Source organism: Tiliqua scincoides, chromosome 1, assembly GCF_035046505.1.
Source record: "Tiliqua scincoides isolate rTilSci1 chromosome 1, rTilSci1.hap2, whole genome shotgun sequence".
Classification (NCBI taxonomy): Eukaryota; Metazoa; Chordata; class Lepidosauria; order Squamata; family Scincidae; genus Tiliqua; species Tiliqua scincoides.
Window position 1 is genome coordinate 256,390,848 of NC_089821.1, and position 15,760 is coordinate 256,406,607.

The 15,760-nt window shown below is 41.8% G+C and overlaps 1 protein-coding gene across 2 annotated transcripts in view; it reads left to right on the plus strand.

The window, feature by feature from the left end:
* The window catches only part of LPGAT1 (lysophosphatidylglycerol acyltransferase 1), a 78,679-nt gene that overhangs the window by 24,840 nt on the left and 38,079 nt on the right, over positions 1–15,760 (plus strand). For both annotated transcript variants that reach the window (XM_066621137.1, XM_066621147.1), the window contains exon 3: positions 13,353–13,471. In XM_066621137.1, coding sequence (XP_066477234.1) covers positions 13,353–13,471 — 119 coding nt within the window. The remainder of the gene's footprint in view (positions 1–13,352; positions 13,472–15,760) is intronic.

The following is a 15,760-nucleotide window of genomic DNA, read 5'->3' on the forward strand; positions in this document are numbered from 1 at the left end:
CTTGTGCTTCTCCACTCCCTTAGGCACTTCTCCACTCCCTTAGGCAGAAGACACTGCCTCCTTGAAGGAAGGGATAGTGCTGGTTCCTTCATTCAAAGTTCTGGAAATTACTGAGGTTGCTCAGTGCTGGTGCAGATCTTATTACTGTGATTGTGCTGATGAAAACTCTAAGAACAGAAGTCAGAGAAAAGCGACCAGACTTCTTTTTTAAAAGATCAAAGAGTGTGTTCTTAGAGCATGTAGCATCCTGTCATTTCAATATGAACTTACTAAAATAAAACACCAAGTCCTTGTTCTTGTTAAGATTTTGAGAGAGCAGGATCTTCTTGTACTGGACTCTTAAATCTTGTAGTTTGAATGCATGTTCTACCACAGCATCTTTCAAAGACAGTGGCAGTTTCTTTAGTGAAACAATAAAGGCAGCAATGGGACACTGAATTTTCATTAAATGTTGTAGTTTCATAAAAGCAAAGGAGATAGATTAGTGCATGCTAAACATAGATTCCCAGTGAAGAGAAAACAAGAACAGAACAACCTTGAGGCTGTAGCGATCAGACAATGAGTAGATTCAGCTATTGATAGAAGAAACTGCCATCTTACTGGTAACGTGTACTGTGTAAACCCTGCAAAGATCTAATCTTAGCTGAGCTTTCTTCTATATAAGCTGATATTCTATATAAGTGTTAGAGAGACCGGAAGTTTTTTTATATAACTGACCCTTTGAGAGCATGCATTTATTCTCTCTGCGCTGAGTGTCAAAAGCTGAAGGCAGTCGTGTTTGTGTGGGAGGGGACATTATTGCAGCTGTTCCTTTCCTCTCCCTTTTTTGACAGCCTTTTTGTTCCATTTGATGTAGCAGCAATAATATAGTGCTTTATTACTGCATTGTTTTAAAGCAGTGGTTCGCAACCTTTAGGAGCCCACAGACCACTGAGGCAAAAATTGGAATAATTGTGGCCACATGCAACTCCCCACCCCCCTGCACACAAATAATACAACTGAATTTGTGATAATTAGAGAATTTACTAGATGTTAGTTAGATTAATTATTTCTAGAGGAGATTTGCTGGTTGCTGCTTTTGTTGCCGACTGAAACTGTGGGTGAATCATTCTTTGGCCTCCGTGTGATCCGTGGGGGAGTGCTCGCTTGGCAAGACTTGGAAGTGATAGAAGGTGATCTTTTTTTCTGAGACCTTCCGGATTACTTCTCAGGATCTCACAGACCATAGGCTGGGAACAAGTGTTTTAAAGGCAAAACATCTATGATATTGATGTTTGCAAACCTGACAAAGAACCTAGAGCAGGGGTGTCAAACATAAGGCCCAGGGGCCGAATGCGGCCCGTGGAAGCTTTTTATCCAGCCCTTAGTTTCTCAGCTGCTGAGCAGTGTTACTGCTATAAGGACAGCCCACGTGAAAATGGGGCTCTCCCATAACTTGAAATATGATCAAGATTTGTGTAGTTTCTCTTCTGTCATTTGCAGCTAATGAGTGCCTAAGTGAAAAGGTGCTTATTTTTGGTTATGACCTGATTAATGACATCACTTCCAGCCCTCAGTAGGCACCTTGAATGCTGTTCAGCCCTTAGTATGAAACGAGTTTGACACCCCTGACCTAGAGGATCTTACTGGGCTCTCCATCATTCATGTTAGGTTGGAGTGATTTTAGGTGAGAACTGTGACAAGTGGTGCCATGTCACTGTTGCTTTGGGGTCTTTCTGAAGTATGGTATTCCTGAGTGCCAGTCTTGCCTTGTTGGAATGTGGGAGGGTATGGGGGTATAATATTTGTGTGTGGGTGATATTTGTTGGGTGGGTATTGTAGTTAAGCAATGCTTGATCCTGAATACTTAACAGGGGTGTGTATATGTTCGTGCGTGCGTGCGTGCGCGCGCATGCACGCACACATTTGTCTGGACTGAATTTGAAAATGCAGTTGCATTGTTGGTGTTTACTAGATTATATGGTATGTTCTGGATGGAACCTAGAGGAGAGCCAAGTTATAAATATCCAAGTTTTTTTCTTGTACCTTTTGTTCTCCATTGTGAGATTTTCACCATTATTGTAGATTAGCTTTGGAATGCAGTGAAACGTTGTCACTTTTCTTTGTATTCCTAGTTCTTGATTATTTACTTTTTACAGTGGAACATTATTGTTATCTGGCCCTGTTCTCAGCTCTTATTTATTCTTTTCATGTTACACTGAGAAAGAGACATAATCTCTTCCAGTCTGTCTCTTAAGCTCTTGGATCACACTGCAATACAGGGCAAATATTACTTAACTGTGTTACATTGCAAATCTGAAAATAACCTTTTTGCATAAAAACATTGAGTAACCAAACTAGGCATTGTAACTACAGGGCCATTTGTTTGAATCTTCCCTGAATCGTCCGCTTGCCTCTTCCTCCACCAAGTACTGTACTTTTCTCCTTAGCCAAGTTCCAATATTGTAAGAGAGCTTGTCTAGGAGAAAAGTATAGGAGAAGGGGATGAACTGCAAAGAGGTAAGCCGCTGCTAAAGTGGGATTTAGCACCTTTTCCCCTCCCCAATAATCAAAGCCCAGTCTCTGATTTATGTGTGATTGGGCAGAGAAATAAGTAGGTGGTAACCAAATCTGGTTTGGCTTGAGGTTTCCTAGAATCACAAGTGGTTATCTCTGGACAAATAGCTTTAGCCCTTCAACTTCATGTAACTGTAAGCTGAGAAGCAAAACAGCCTAACCCAGAGGTTAGGGAAGTCCTAACTCTGCCCCCTTAAGGGGTGGGGTGGCGTGGGGCGGAGCAAGGGATGGCAGTGACATGATCACACCGCCACTGGAGGCAGAATAATTTTTTCCCACTAAGCTGGCTCCAGCCCCTAGGGGTGTGGAGAGTCCCACAGATCCCTCTGCAAGGCTCCCCACACCTCAGAAAAGCTACAAATAGTGATTGTGACCCAGTTCCTGTTTTGCAAGCCAGAAGTGGTCGCAATCACTATTTTTAGTTTTTCTGAGGTGCAGAGAGTCCTGCAAAAGGGTCAGTGAGGCTGGAAGCTGGTGCTGGTTTCAGTAAGTTTTTAAAAAAAACAAAACACCATTCTGTCCCTGTTGGCACTGCAGTCGTATGCAGTGTCCCCCTGCCCCCCCATACACTTATGGCTTTCCAAATTCTCCCAGAGAGTTTGGGAAATGTGGGTCTAATCTTATTGAATTGCTGTACAGGCGGAACATGCGTCCTGCCGGCACAGTCTGTTACAAAAGTTCATAAAATGCTTTGCCATAAAATGGAAGAAATGCCAGAGCCTGCCAGCGGAGCAAACAATGCCTGCTAGACCAGGTAACTCTGTCACAGGTGCGCAGGAAGGGCGGTGATGGGGCAGGGTAGGCAAATTGGGCCCAGGAAGGGGCAGGATTGGTGGCACTGGCGCGTGCCATATCCTCTCCCCACTCCCAGACCCCATCTGTCTGCACAGATCAAATCAGACTTGTGCCAGCAACATAACTGGTGCAGGTGCAAGTTGACTCATAGCAGCTGCTGTGGCTTACCCCATGGCAAGTGGACAAATGTCCCCTAATGCCAAGGATACATCCAGCAGCCAAATTTCCTTCTGAGATGCAGCGTAGGCTGCGCCAGTGCAGCTGCATCTCCATGCAGCAATTTAGTTAGGATTGGGCTGAAAGTATAATTGTCTTCCATTTTTCAGAATCGTTGTGAAAGTCTGTTTAACTTTTCAGAGCCTTTTCATTTTCTGTTGCAAATGAGCCAGATGTCTACAACCTACAAAGCCAAATTCTGCAAATTACCCACATTATGTAAATGTTCATTTGATCTAACTGTCAGTCACATTTATCAGATACTATCTATTTATCATGAATAGAAATAGAAACAACTTGTTGGAGATGTTGCCACGCAAGGACAGCTGATCTGTCCCAATTGTAAAGCAGAGCATTAGTAGAAAGGAATGTCGATTGAGACACTGTGGGATGTTTATGGACTGTAGATAGTAACAGAGCAGTTTGGGCTAGGAGGGAAAGTCTGCTGTAGAGCCTGAAAAAGTCTCTTTCTGTATTCATTGGAACTCCTTCCCAACTTCTTAGGTATTGGAGCATCTTAGCAGACTCTTTCTTAACATTGTAAAAGTACTCGTATATCAAATGCAGAACAAAAACTTCAAAAGATTGTGTATAGTAAAACTCCAGTAGTTAGGCACATTCAGGGCCTATCGTTACTTGTATTACTGCCAGGGTGCTTGGTTTGTCCAATAGAATGGCCATGGACCAGAAAGTGGTCCATTTATTTCTTTACTCAGCGCGTGGTCGGTCTGTGGAACTCCTTGCCACAGGATGTGGTGCTGGCGTCTAGCCTAGACGCCTTTAAAAGGGGATTGGACGAGTTTCTGGAGGAAAAATCCATTATGGGGTACAAGCCATGATGTGTATGCGCAACCTCCTGATTTTAGGAATGGGTTAAGTCAGAATGCCATATGTAGGGGAGAGCACCAGGATGAGGTCTCTTGTTATCTGGTGTGCTCCCTGGGGCATTTGGTGGGCCGCTGTGAGATACAGGAAGCTGGACTAGATGGGCCTATGGCCTGATCCAGTGGGGCTGTTCTTATGTTCTTATGTTAAGTTGCAGTAAACTGCTGTGACTACAGTTAATCAGGGTGCTTTGAAAATTTCTAAATTTGTTTCTAAAACTTTGTTTCTGAAACTAGAAAAAGCCTCTCATATTTCAGAAAGAAAAATATCAGGTGATCATATGAATTAGGCTTTTAGGGATTAAGAGTGTTGTGAGAGTTCACTGCATGCTGTGTCCTTGTTTGTTCTCTACTGCAAATAAGATACTAGAGATTGTTCTGGTTTCCAAGCAATTAGCCATGAAAGAAAGCCTTCTAAAACTCTGTCTGCAATTGAACATGAAACAGTTTTTAGTTTGTTGAATTTAAAGGTTACCTGGTGGATAAAGGTTCAAGGAGGAAAAAGTAGTGGCTGATACATCCTGGAGTTCACCTCTACCTAAAATAGTTTATAAAGGAACTGTGTGGACTGCTTTTCAGTTCAGACAATTTGGAATGATTCATGGCCAAATTAGAAATGATGGCATCATGATTGCAGCTGTATTTTTCTTAGTACATCATGGGAAGCCGTCATCCTGGAAGCACTGAAGTCACACAGGCTCTTGCACACAGGAACAGAGTTTGGTGAATAGAAACTTGAACTTCAAACAAGCACCCTACCTTCTAATGCAGGGATGTCAGACTCAAGATAACCACACTGTGAAGTATTCCACTGGGAAAAGTTCTTTGAGTTGCTTGTAGAACTATTATAGGAAAAACTCATGTGTAAAAAATGAGTTTAGTATAGTCTACCTATGTGAACCACCTTGAGTCTGTAAGACTCTCACAGTATGTTGTTAGAGTCAGTAAGAAAAATGGTATACAAGTGCTGTAGTAATAATAATAATTTTCATAGAGCAGGCCATGTAGCATTCATGATGCCTGTTGAGGGCTGGAAGTGATGTCATTGAGTAGGTGATGATTAGGAATAAACACTTTTTCACTCAGGAACTCATTCATGCAGTGTTTCTCAAACTGTGGGGCGGGACCTACTAGGTGGGTCGTGAGCCAATTTCAGGTGGGTCTCCATTCATTTCAGTATTTTATTTTAATATATTAGACTGGTATGTGACTGCATTTGGGGAAATATTACAGATCTGTACTTTTAACAGGCTACTATATATATGCTTTTCACAATGATAGTCACTCCTGGGTAAATGTGGGTAGGATTCCTGCCGAGGATTGTTAAAAATCATCCTGCTTGATGATGTAACTTCTGGTCATGACATCATTTCTGGTGGGTCCTGACAGATTCTCATTCTAAAAAGTGGGTTCCGACGCTAAACGCTTGAGAATCGCTGCATTAATGGCAAATAACTGAAGAAAAAATATAGTAGGCTGGGGTTCTCAAACTTCTCAAGAGTAAAACTCCTGAGGTAAGTCTTTGTGGGGGTGGGGGTGAAGGCAGTGACACGATGCACAGGATCAGGTCACTAACAGGTGTGAAGGGGGATTCTTGACTTACAGATGTCCACCACAAGGTCCGGGTGTTGCCGACAGCCCTGTGCAGCTTTCTGAAAGGGCTCCCTGAGTCTTACTGAAAAAGCGGTCGCAAATGACTTCTGATTTGCAATCATGAAACCAATCTATTTTTTTTAGTAGTCTTAGACTCAGGGAGTCCTTGTGGCGACAATCTGTAAGTCAAGAACCCCCCCTTTGCTCCTGTTAGTGACCTGATCCTGGGGATCATGATGCTACCTTCCCTGCACTTTAAGGGGCCAGGAACTGAGGCTCGCAGGTAGGGGTGTTGCAGCACCCTAGTTTGAGAACCTCAATAGTAGCTCCCTGTATCTGCGGACTTGGTTTCCTCCATTTCAGTTATCTTAGTCACCCCTCCATCACACTCATAACTCAACTGTCTTAGTTTCTTTGTCCCTGTTTGCAACCCTTCTGTTTCTGTTTCCTGTGCTGTCTGGGTCCTTTTGCTGTCCATCTTTGTTTGCAGCCCTCCAAGCCACTTTCTGCTGGAGGGCTGCCAACAAAGACAGTTAGGAAGTGGGCTGGAGTGCTGCTAATGGAGACAGACACCGAGAGGACCCAGGCAGCACAATGCTAAGTATGCTACCAGAATGCCCTACAGCTTCTGGTCATACTCCAGAATGCCTTGCAATGACACAGTAAGTGACATTTACTGCTATCTTTGATTTCGGTTATCTGCTGTGGCAATGGGAACCTGTCCCCTGTATGGGGGAGGCTACTATATGTAAATTTTGACAATATTTTCAAAGCACAGGAGAGCTCAGATCATGTGGGCCGCCCTTTGCGGCCTCAGTTCAGAGCAGCAGATGAGAGGTGCTCTGCAAAGTGATGCCTTGGCAGAAGCAGCACTGCTGAAACAGTGGTACTTGGAGAGCCCAGTTATAATGTGGGCCACCCTTTCAGCAATAACGCCTCAACAAGTGGGGCTGCTGAGAAGGTGGCCCGCATGATAATTGGGCTCACCCAGCACTGCCCTTTCAGCAGTGCTGCTTCTATCAATGTGTCATTTCACAACTCAGCAGCTGATAGTGGTGCTGGCAGAGGCCGGTTATGGTGGTTCCTCCTTATCCATGAGGGTTCTGTTTCAGGACCCCACACGGATACAGAAAACTGGATAACTGCAGTTTTGGGGGCCAAAAGTCCATTCCTCTTGGTCCATTCCTCAGGCATGGTGCAAGGGGTCTTTGTGAGATTCCTGTTCTGAGAAACCCACATCCAACAAACTAGAAACTGGGAAGCTGTGACATGTATCTGCCTTGGACTAAATCTTTAAAAAGTTGTGCTCGTGTTTAAGCTTTCAGAAAATACAGGTTGTGGATTGTCCTCAGTCATCCAGTTGGGCTCTCATGTTAAAAGTAGCAATCTAGAAATTGTAGGTGGAAGAGGAAAACAGGACATTGACCTTTCCTGTCTCACAAATACAGTAATATGTTCTACATAACACTGTTTCATTGAAGTACTTTTTGTCTTGGGTGTAATTTTTATAATATTATTTAAAAAGTAAAATTTATTTACTTATAGTATTTTTATCCTGCCTTTCTCCCTTATCAAAGTCTCCAGAGAGGGAGCTGTTCTTAATTCCAGGGGAAGGGACTTCCATAAGTGGGGCTCCACCTTCAAGAAGGCCCTGTTCCTAGCCACTACCATCCTCACCTCTGCTGGTGATTCATGAAAACATTTCAAATGTTCGATGTAGAATAGTCTGGGCCGTGCTTTCAGTCAAACTCTGGCTAGTGCTGCACCAGTGAGAGTGGTGTTCTCTGACTAGCATGGGACCAATCACTTGCTATAATGAAATGCTTACAGAGAAGCAACAGTGGGCAAGGCAATTTTCCCTAGATGCCTTCTTCAACAAGATGCCTCTAGTTTCCAAGGATAAGTCACAAAACTGGTTCATTGTGTTTGGAATAGCTCTTCCCATCACCTTTCACTAGTGTAATGCAGAAGAAATGATGGCAGTGGTAGTCAATTATGTAGCAGGGTCCAGTACAGTACAGTACAGTGAACATATCTGTATCAGAAGAATATTATAGTTGGCTACTACAGGTATAGCTCCGACTCACGCAGCACTCTGTTTTCCAAGAACATATCCATAGTGTTATAGAAGGTATTACTGTATTCAGAAGAATTAATTGGTCCCAGTGTGTGTTTGTGTGTGAGAGAGGGAGAGAGAGAGAATAGGTCTCTCTCTCCTTTTGAGAGAGAGAGAGAGAGAGAGAGTCATTAATATTTTACAATGTTCTATTTCCCTTTCTTTAGTTCATTGATACATTTTTTTGTTCAGCTCTATGAAAATCTTTCAAGATATGTAGAACCATTTCATTCAGAACTGTGTTTTTTCTCCTGCTCTGAAGTCTCGGAGTACTAGGAAATCAGTTAAAATGTTTTGCAGCAGTGTGCATTGCTTTTCAGCAGGTCAGTGTGCAGTGTGTCTTTATTTGTCTTGTTTTGCTTGTTGGTGTTCTCTTTAAAGGTGGGATGTGGAGCAGGAGAAAATTGTAGTGGAAGAATTCACAGTTGTTCAGTGGTCCCCTAGTGACATCTGCTTACCCTTGAATGCTCATTTCCCAGCAAAGAACATCATTGCCTTCTTGTTTGCCTGCTGCACTTCTGGTGATTGACAAATGGATTTTAGTTGGTGGGGGGTAGAGTTTACACGTTTAGGCAGAGGAAGAAGTACACATACACCTCATAACCTGTGATTATTTTGCTTGCTCCAAAAAAACAAAAAAACAAACAAACAAACAAAACCTGTTGTGCTGCATTTAGTTCAGTTTTGGTTCTGAGCTGCCGTGAATCCTGTTGGAAAACTGGGTAAAAATGTTTATTTTAAATATCCACCAAATAGGACTGTAAGCAATAGGAGGCAAATTTAGTGCTAGCAAACGAATGATATTTAAGTTGGCTTACTTTCAAGTTCATTGTGTCTCTTTGACCAGACCCTCCCTATCATGTGAACCAGTGATATTTTGATCTTTATAAGAACATAAGAAAAGTCCTGCTGGATCAGGTCAAAGGCCCATCTAGTCCAACTTCCAGTACCTCACAGTGACCCACCAGACGCCTCAGAGAGCACACAGAACAGTAAGGTACCTGCATCCTGGTTCCACTCCTTGCATCTGGCCTTGTGAGGTAGCCTACTTCTAAAACCACAAAGTTGCACATAACTACCACAGCTTCACATGCCACGAGATTGCACAGGCTTGTAACTTGTGATGGGCTTTTTCTCCAGAAATTTGTCCAATACCCAGAGGAAAAGACCATCACAGGTTAGAAGCCATGATGGTATGTATAGCCTCATGGTTTTAGAAGTAGACTACTTCAGAAGGCCAGATGCAAGGAGTGGTACCAGGATGTGTCCATGCGCTGCCTCTGTAAAGCTCAGAATGCCCGAATTGTGCGAGAGCCATGACATCCGATTTCTCAGAGGAAACCGGAAATCGTGTGTCTCGCATGATTCCAGCATCCTGAGTCTTGCAGAGGCAGTGCATGGACATGCACTGCCTCTGGGAGGCTCAGAAAAGCCTCTGGAGGTGAGGGGAACGGAGCATCCCCTCACCTCTGGAGGCTTCACATTATGTCAAACCCCACTTGACGACAAGGATACCGGTCCACATCCCTTTCGTTAAGCAGCGCACAACTGTACTTCTACAAATACTCTTGAGAAATTAATACAACCAGTAATTCCTTATGCACCACAGCTGTTTAAATAATTGGTTTTAAGCCAAGATGGAGATATACAATTAGATCTCCTGGTAGGAGGTCATCATTCTGCAGAATTCAAGTCACCACTGAGAAGACCCTGCTCCTAGCACTGTTGCTTCAGTGTGTATCTGCTTACCTTCCACAAGAGATTGCCACAACATTCTGTGCTATCTGAACATTCCAAACCATTTTCAAGGGCATAATGAGAAATTAATTGGAGCGGCTTGGAGCGGCTCCAAGCAGCTCTGTTCTCCTCGGACTCGCGCCACCTCTTGTGAGGCAAGGCCATGAAAGCCATAAGCCATTATGCCATGCTCATAAACACAAAATGTTATGTTTGTATGTATAGCAGTTTAATAGGGAAAATGTTTCTTATGTTAATGAACCAAATGTCAATGCTATGTTATGGGTGTTTATAGCTAAATAGTTTAAAACAAATTATTAATTAAAGCCTAATAGAGCAGCTAAATGGGAAAATGATGCTTAAACTTACAAAAAATCCATTTCACTTCTCAGTGAAAAGGGGGTCTGCTTCAAGCAGGTTGTAAATCAGACTCAAACTGTCAAGGACATCAGATAATGATTCAGGCTTCAAAGCACTGTTTGAGTAAGAAGCTGGAATTTCCATCTGTCAAGCTTAATTAGTATGATAAATTAGACTAAGCTGGACAGAAGAAAACACATGGAAAAGGGGATTTTTGCATTCAGGCTTCCTTGAACCAGAGAGGGGAAAAAAAAAACTTTTTGGACTTTTAAAACATTTAAATTTCAGAAGGACAGTGTTATGAATACTGAGAGAGTGTTACACCAAAGCAACATATCACAGAAGTGCCAAATATTCTTCAATATTTTAATAGTTATAGAGTGTAACTAACACATGTAGGGATGCAGCTTCAGAAGTGAATTTTAGCTGATAAAATAGTTTGATCAAAGCATGAAATACACTGAAAGGGGAAAACTATTAAGTTTTACTTAAAGCCACAAGTTTGGAAATTGTAATTCAGCTGCAACCTTGGAGAGGCAGATGTAGCAAAGTTAATTTGTCTAACAAGGAGGAATGTGGTATAGAGTTACTCCTCAGATAAGACTCTTATCTTAGGCACTCTGTAGACTCAAGGTCCTGCTTAATTAGAACTGAGAAATATACAACTTAAAGTGAGATTAGATTTACAACTCAGAGACAGATTTACAACATACAGGAAAGACAGATAAGAAGTAGCCAGGAAGGAAGATATCTCTTGGCACCAAGAACATAAAATTAAGGGTTATGCACAGGTCAGAAGCAGTTTTAATGAGAAGAGAGTTTATCTTGTTTGACAGACAGAGATAGAGTATTCTAAGAAACAGACACCGCAGAGACAGCGGGACAGGAACAAGATAATATGAGAAAGCCCCTAATTAGCAAACATTCCTGAGGACCTCTGTCAGAGCTAAAAGCTGACAGGAGGGGCTAGATTTAATTGAAATAAAGAGAAATGTTTCTTAAAATCCTTATTTACAATAAGAAGTTAGTTTGTCTTGTATTAAATATACCACTGTGCATCACAATAACAAAGTCATATAAAGGGAATTAATAAAGGAAAGACCAAAAGGCTAGTCTAATTCTGTCAAGGTCAGAAATAAGCATAAGACATACCAAAGCCAATAAATGAGTAAAGAATGCCATCTAGTGGTTGTTGGAAACCATGTTTTAATGTAAGTTTTCTCCTTTTTTGGTTAGTTTCAAGTTATAAATTCCAATCAAATGCTTGTAAAGTGATGTCACACATCAGCCAATGAAATGTAAGACTCCTCAAACAAAGGAGCCAGAATCAGATATAAGGGAGAGACTCACACTAGAAAAGTGCTCTCTCGGAGGGCTCTGAGAGTTCCCACATGCTCTCATTGCTCTCTTCATTTTGGACAGGAGTCACTGAGAGGCCCGTTGCTGGCAACAAAATAAAGCTTGCAGACGATCACCACTCTTGCCTACTGAGTTTGCTTTTGAACTTTGCTCTTGACCTTGCAACACTTGAGGTGGTGCTAGTCTGAGGAGACCCATTGGGGCCATGGTGGCTTACCTGGGGGTAAGGGAAGAGTTTCCCCTTGCCTCTTGCTGAGCCACTTCTGGCCCCAGTCTTGTGCTGGATACAGCACAGGCCCCCTGGCCTGCCTGTTCCAGTGCAAGATAGGATTGCGCTGCCAGACATTTGTTTTCAAGGGATACTTTATAAAAGTATAACAGATTTTGTTGTTGCGAATGCTATATCATGCAGATTAAGCTAGATTCAGCTTAAGAATCACTTAAATTCCTTATTTTGACTATTGAAACCTTCTGCCCATATGTCTTGTTAAAATCCTGTCCATGCAAATTCTATCATCAGTTGCCCCAAAGTCTCTTAAGGTACTTTTCCCCTTTTCCCGTATTACCCCCTTTTCCTGGAGCTCCCTCCCAGAATATCTGTACTAGTATGGCCTCTCTCCTTCCTTCAAGTTGTTCTTTAAAACCAACTTTTTCTATGAAGTGTTTAGCTTAGCTTAACTTTTACTCCAACTGAACTGCTGCCTAAGTGTATTCACTGCACTTGATCAAATTTGCCCATGGTATCATCTTTGCATCTCCTTTCTTTCCCCTCCCTTTCTTGCATCTGTCACTGTTTAGATTTAGATTGAGTGTACACTAATATCACACTACTACTGCTACTAACAAAAATAATAATGATGCTGATGAATTTTAAGTATCAACTTCCTAAATGCAGTACTTCTGCATTTTTCCTAGAATCTGTAAATCTTACACAGCTGTTATGGGGAATGTTGAGTGGGGATCAGTTAGGAGAATTGAATTTCATTTCAAATTCATTTCAAACAGAATTTTTGAATTCAATTTCAGTTGAACAGAATTCAACCAGAATTGAATTTGTCAGCAAATTTAAGCTAAAAAATCTTCCTTCCTACTTTGTTTTCGTTGTAGTTCATGTTTCTTTTAGTACTTGTTCTTCTGAATTTGCAAATTTAATATTGGTCGGGGATACAAAAAACTGCTTAACAATGTGTGTGCACTTAAGGGAGCTTTGAGCTTATGTGTTAGAACAGAAACATCTTATGCCACCCCTCTTTTGAAGCTTTAGAAAGTTTTTTTCCCCAACTGGCATAATGGTTTGCTGTTTTAAAGGGGTGTGTGTGTCACTATGTGCCCAAATCCTCTGGCATGCTAACATAGCTCTTTGGATCCCAGCAGCTATATGCTAGAACAGCAGTTCTTAAGCTTTTAAGTCTCCTGAGCCCTTTACATCTCTAAACAGAGACTCAAGCAACCCCAGAGTGCTGGTGCATGTGTGGCATGGTGCAGCACTGAGCAGATGGCAGCCACTTATGGTGTGCTCCTGGAGCCCCTGAAAGAGCCTTAGGACTCCTAGCAGTTCACTTTGAGAAATGCTGTGCTAGAAAATGTTTTGAGTATATTTGGGTTGTGCTGCTTAAAATTGAAGACTGGTTCTATTATGCTCTGTGAAATTACTTAACTCGAAAAAATCTTTGTATACTTTTTGTCAGTGTAAATATTCTATTTAAATATGTTTTTCTTTCTCTCTTTTTAAATAGTCATGGAATGGGGAGATGATATTAAAGTAATCTCAGAAGATGAAGCTGTGATGTTGGTCAACCACCAAGCAACTGGAGATATTTGCACTCTAATGATGTGCCTTCAGGACAAAGGCACGGTATGCTATTTTTTGTTTATTTCATAATTATATATTGATAGGTAGATTAGTGTATATCCTTTAGGTGGTCATGCCTCACAAGCAAAGAGCTGGACACCCAAATAGCTGAGGTCCAAATGACCAAGTGTCCTTTAAAATAGTTAAGGTGACCTAGAAAAGTGAACCAGGCTACTAGGTTCTGGGGATTGGCATGGAGAAGTGGTTGCTTTCCCTTATCAAATCTGAATAGAGTTGTTGTTGAAGCTAAAGTTGCACAGTACACTCTTCCCACATATACCCAATTTATTCCTGAAAATGGCCCCTATTGCAAAAATTCAGATGAGTACAGTTATTACATTAATTGAAATAGAAAAATTCTTACTTGTTCCAAAATCATTCCAAGTTCACCCTGAGTGCCTGATACCAAAAGGGAAAAAATTGTGTGCTTGATAAAATAGAATAAGCTAGTGGTCTTCAACCTTTTTATGTACCGTGACTCCAATAAATAAATGACTGACTGACCGACCGACCTATGGGACGGGGACCCACCGCCAATCCTATCCCCCCCTCCTGGGACCTGATCTTCCTGCATCGCCACCCACCCCCTGCCCCCCCCATTTCCCCCTACCACCTGCATCTTCACAACAACCTTGTAAGATAGCAGAGTTGGCTTTAGGAGCACAGGGCAAACTCAACACCCAGACACCCTTTCCCCCATTAATCCATTGAGGGTTAACTACCAGTGAAATATGTAGGATCACATGGTTATTCAAAATCAAGCATGAATATGAATGAGAACAGAAAAGTGTTCTGAGGGCACAGATTGATTGTTGATCTCCAAAGAAAATATGTACTTGTATATGAACAGTTGGAACTTGGCTTATTTTAACACACGGTAGCCCTTGCCCCCAAACTGTAGCCCTAATGTAAAAGCCTGCACTGCTAAAGCATAGCAACACACAATGGTGAAAGCTGCTTGATGTTAATAATCATTTTGCGAGTCTGATTAAAAGCTGACTGAAGATGGACTTGAGGTCTCAAAGGCTATGTTTTGTTTTTGGAACATAGCTGAGATAACAAGTACCAGGAGAGAAGAGCCTCATGTCTTGGCAAAGATACTCACTCACTGATTTATCCATGCATCCGCTAGGAAACCTCTGTAACTTTACACTTTTATACTTTTAGAACAGGGGTCTCCAAGATGTGGCCCGTGGCCAGCCTCTGTCCGGCCCGCAGCCAACCTCTTGTCCCCTGAAAGCCTCTGGCCCACTCAACTGAACATGACCAGAACTGTGCTCTGACTGTGTCTGGAGGGTGTTCTGAGGGCCAGAGAGGTTGAATGAATGAGCCCACTCATTCATTTATTCACTCATCTAAGTTCCATCTCAAATTTATTTATTTAAAATTTATATTTAAATTATTTTTCTGGCCCTCAACACCATGCCAGATATTTGATGCAGCCCTCTGGCCAAAATGTTTGGAGACTACTGTTTTAGAGCAAAAGCACATATATGCAATATAGGGACAAGGTAACCTGTAACCCACATATAAGGGGACATAATAATCATATAATAATCATAGAAGTAGGCCATTGGAGACCAAAGTTGCTTGCTTTTAGAAAAGTCTTAAGAGGCAATAAAAGACAAAAAGCCTTGGTATAGCAGAGAGGCCCCACAGCTGCTGCCTAGTGTCTATATTAGCGCATAGGAAAGGTATGCAGATAAGATCACACAGTACCTTTTCTTTTAATTATGCTATTCTAAAATTTGTCAAAACAATCTATATAATTGGGTTGATTTATGTGAATGTGATTCAACACTGGGTAAATGGTATTATAGTGCACCCTGCTGGGATTTGGAAACTTTTGTACTTTTCTAGGTTTTAAGGTGAAACCCCACCTGTATGTAAATCATAGCCAATCAATTGTTTTGCCCACTTGTTACCCACCTATTGTACCTTATCTGTAACCTATTAGGTGTTTACCCCATCTCTGATGTAAAATTTCAGCCAATTGTCTAGATTTGAAGACATAAATGTCTAAATTTCCATTAGGAAGGGGCCCATGCTTTGAGACAAGAGTCCCATGGGGCAATTGCATGCCTTTTGAATAAAGAGCCTGCAAACCTTCATTCTTGAGTCTTGCTTTCTTTCAAACTTGCAACAATTTATTTAAAACATTTATACTCCACCTTTCCACTTCCTATCAAGAGGTGCCCAAGGTGGCTTACAGTATTCCCCCCTCCCCATACAGTAGTAGAAGTAGTAGCCTTATCTCCAATCTTAAAATGTTTACTCAGCTGGGCAAGAAGC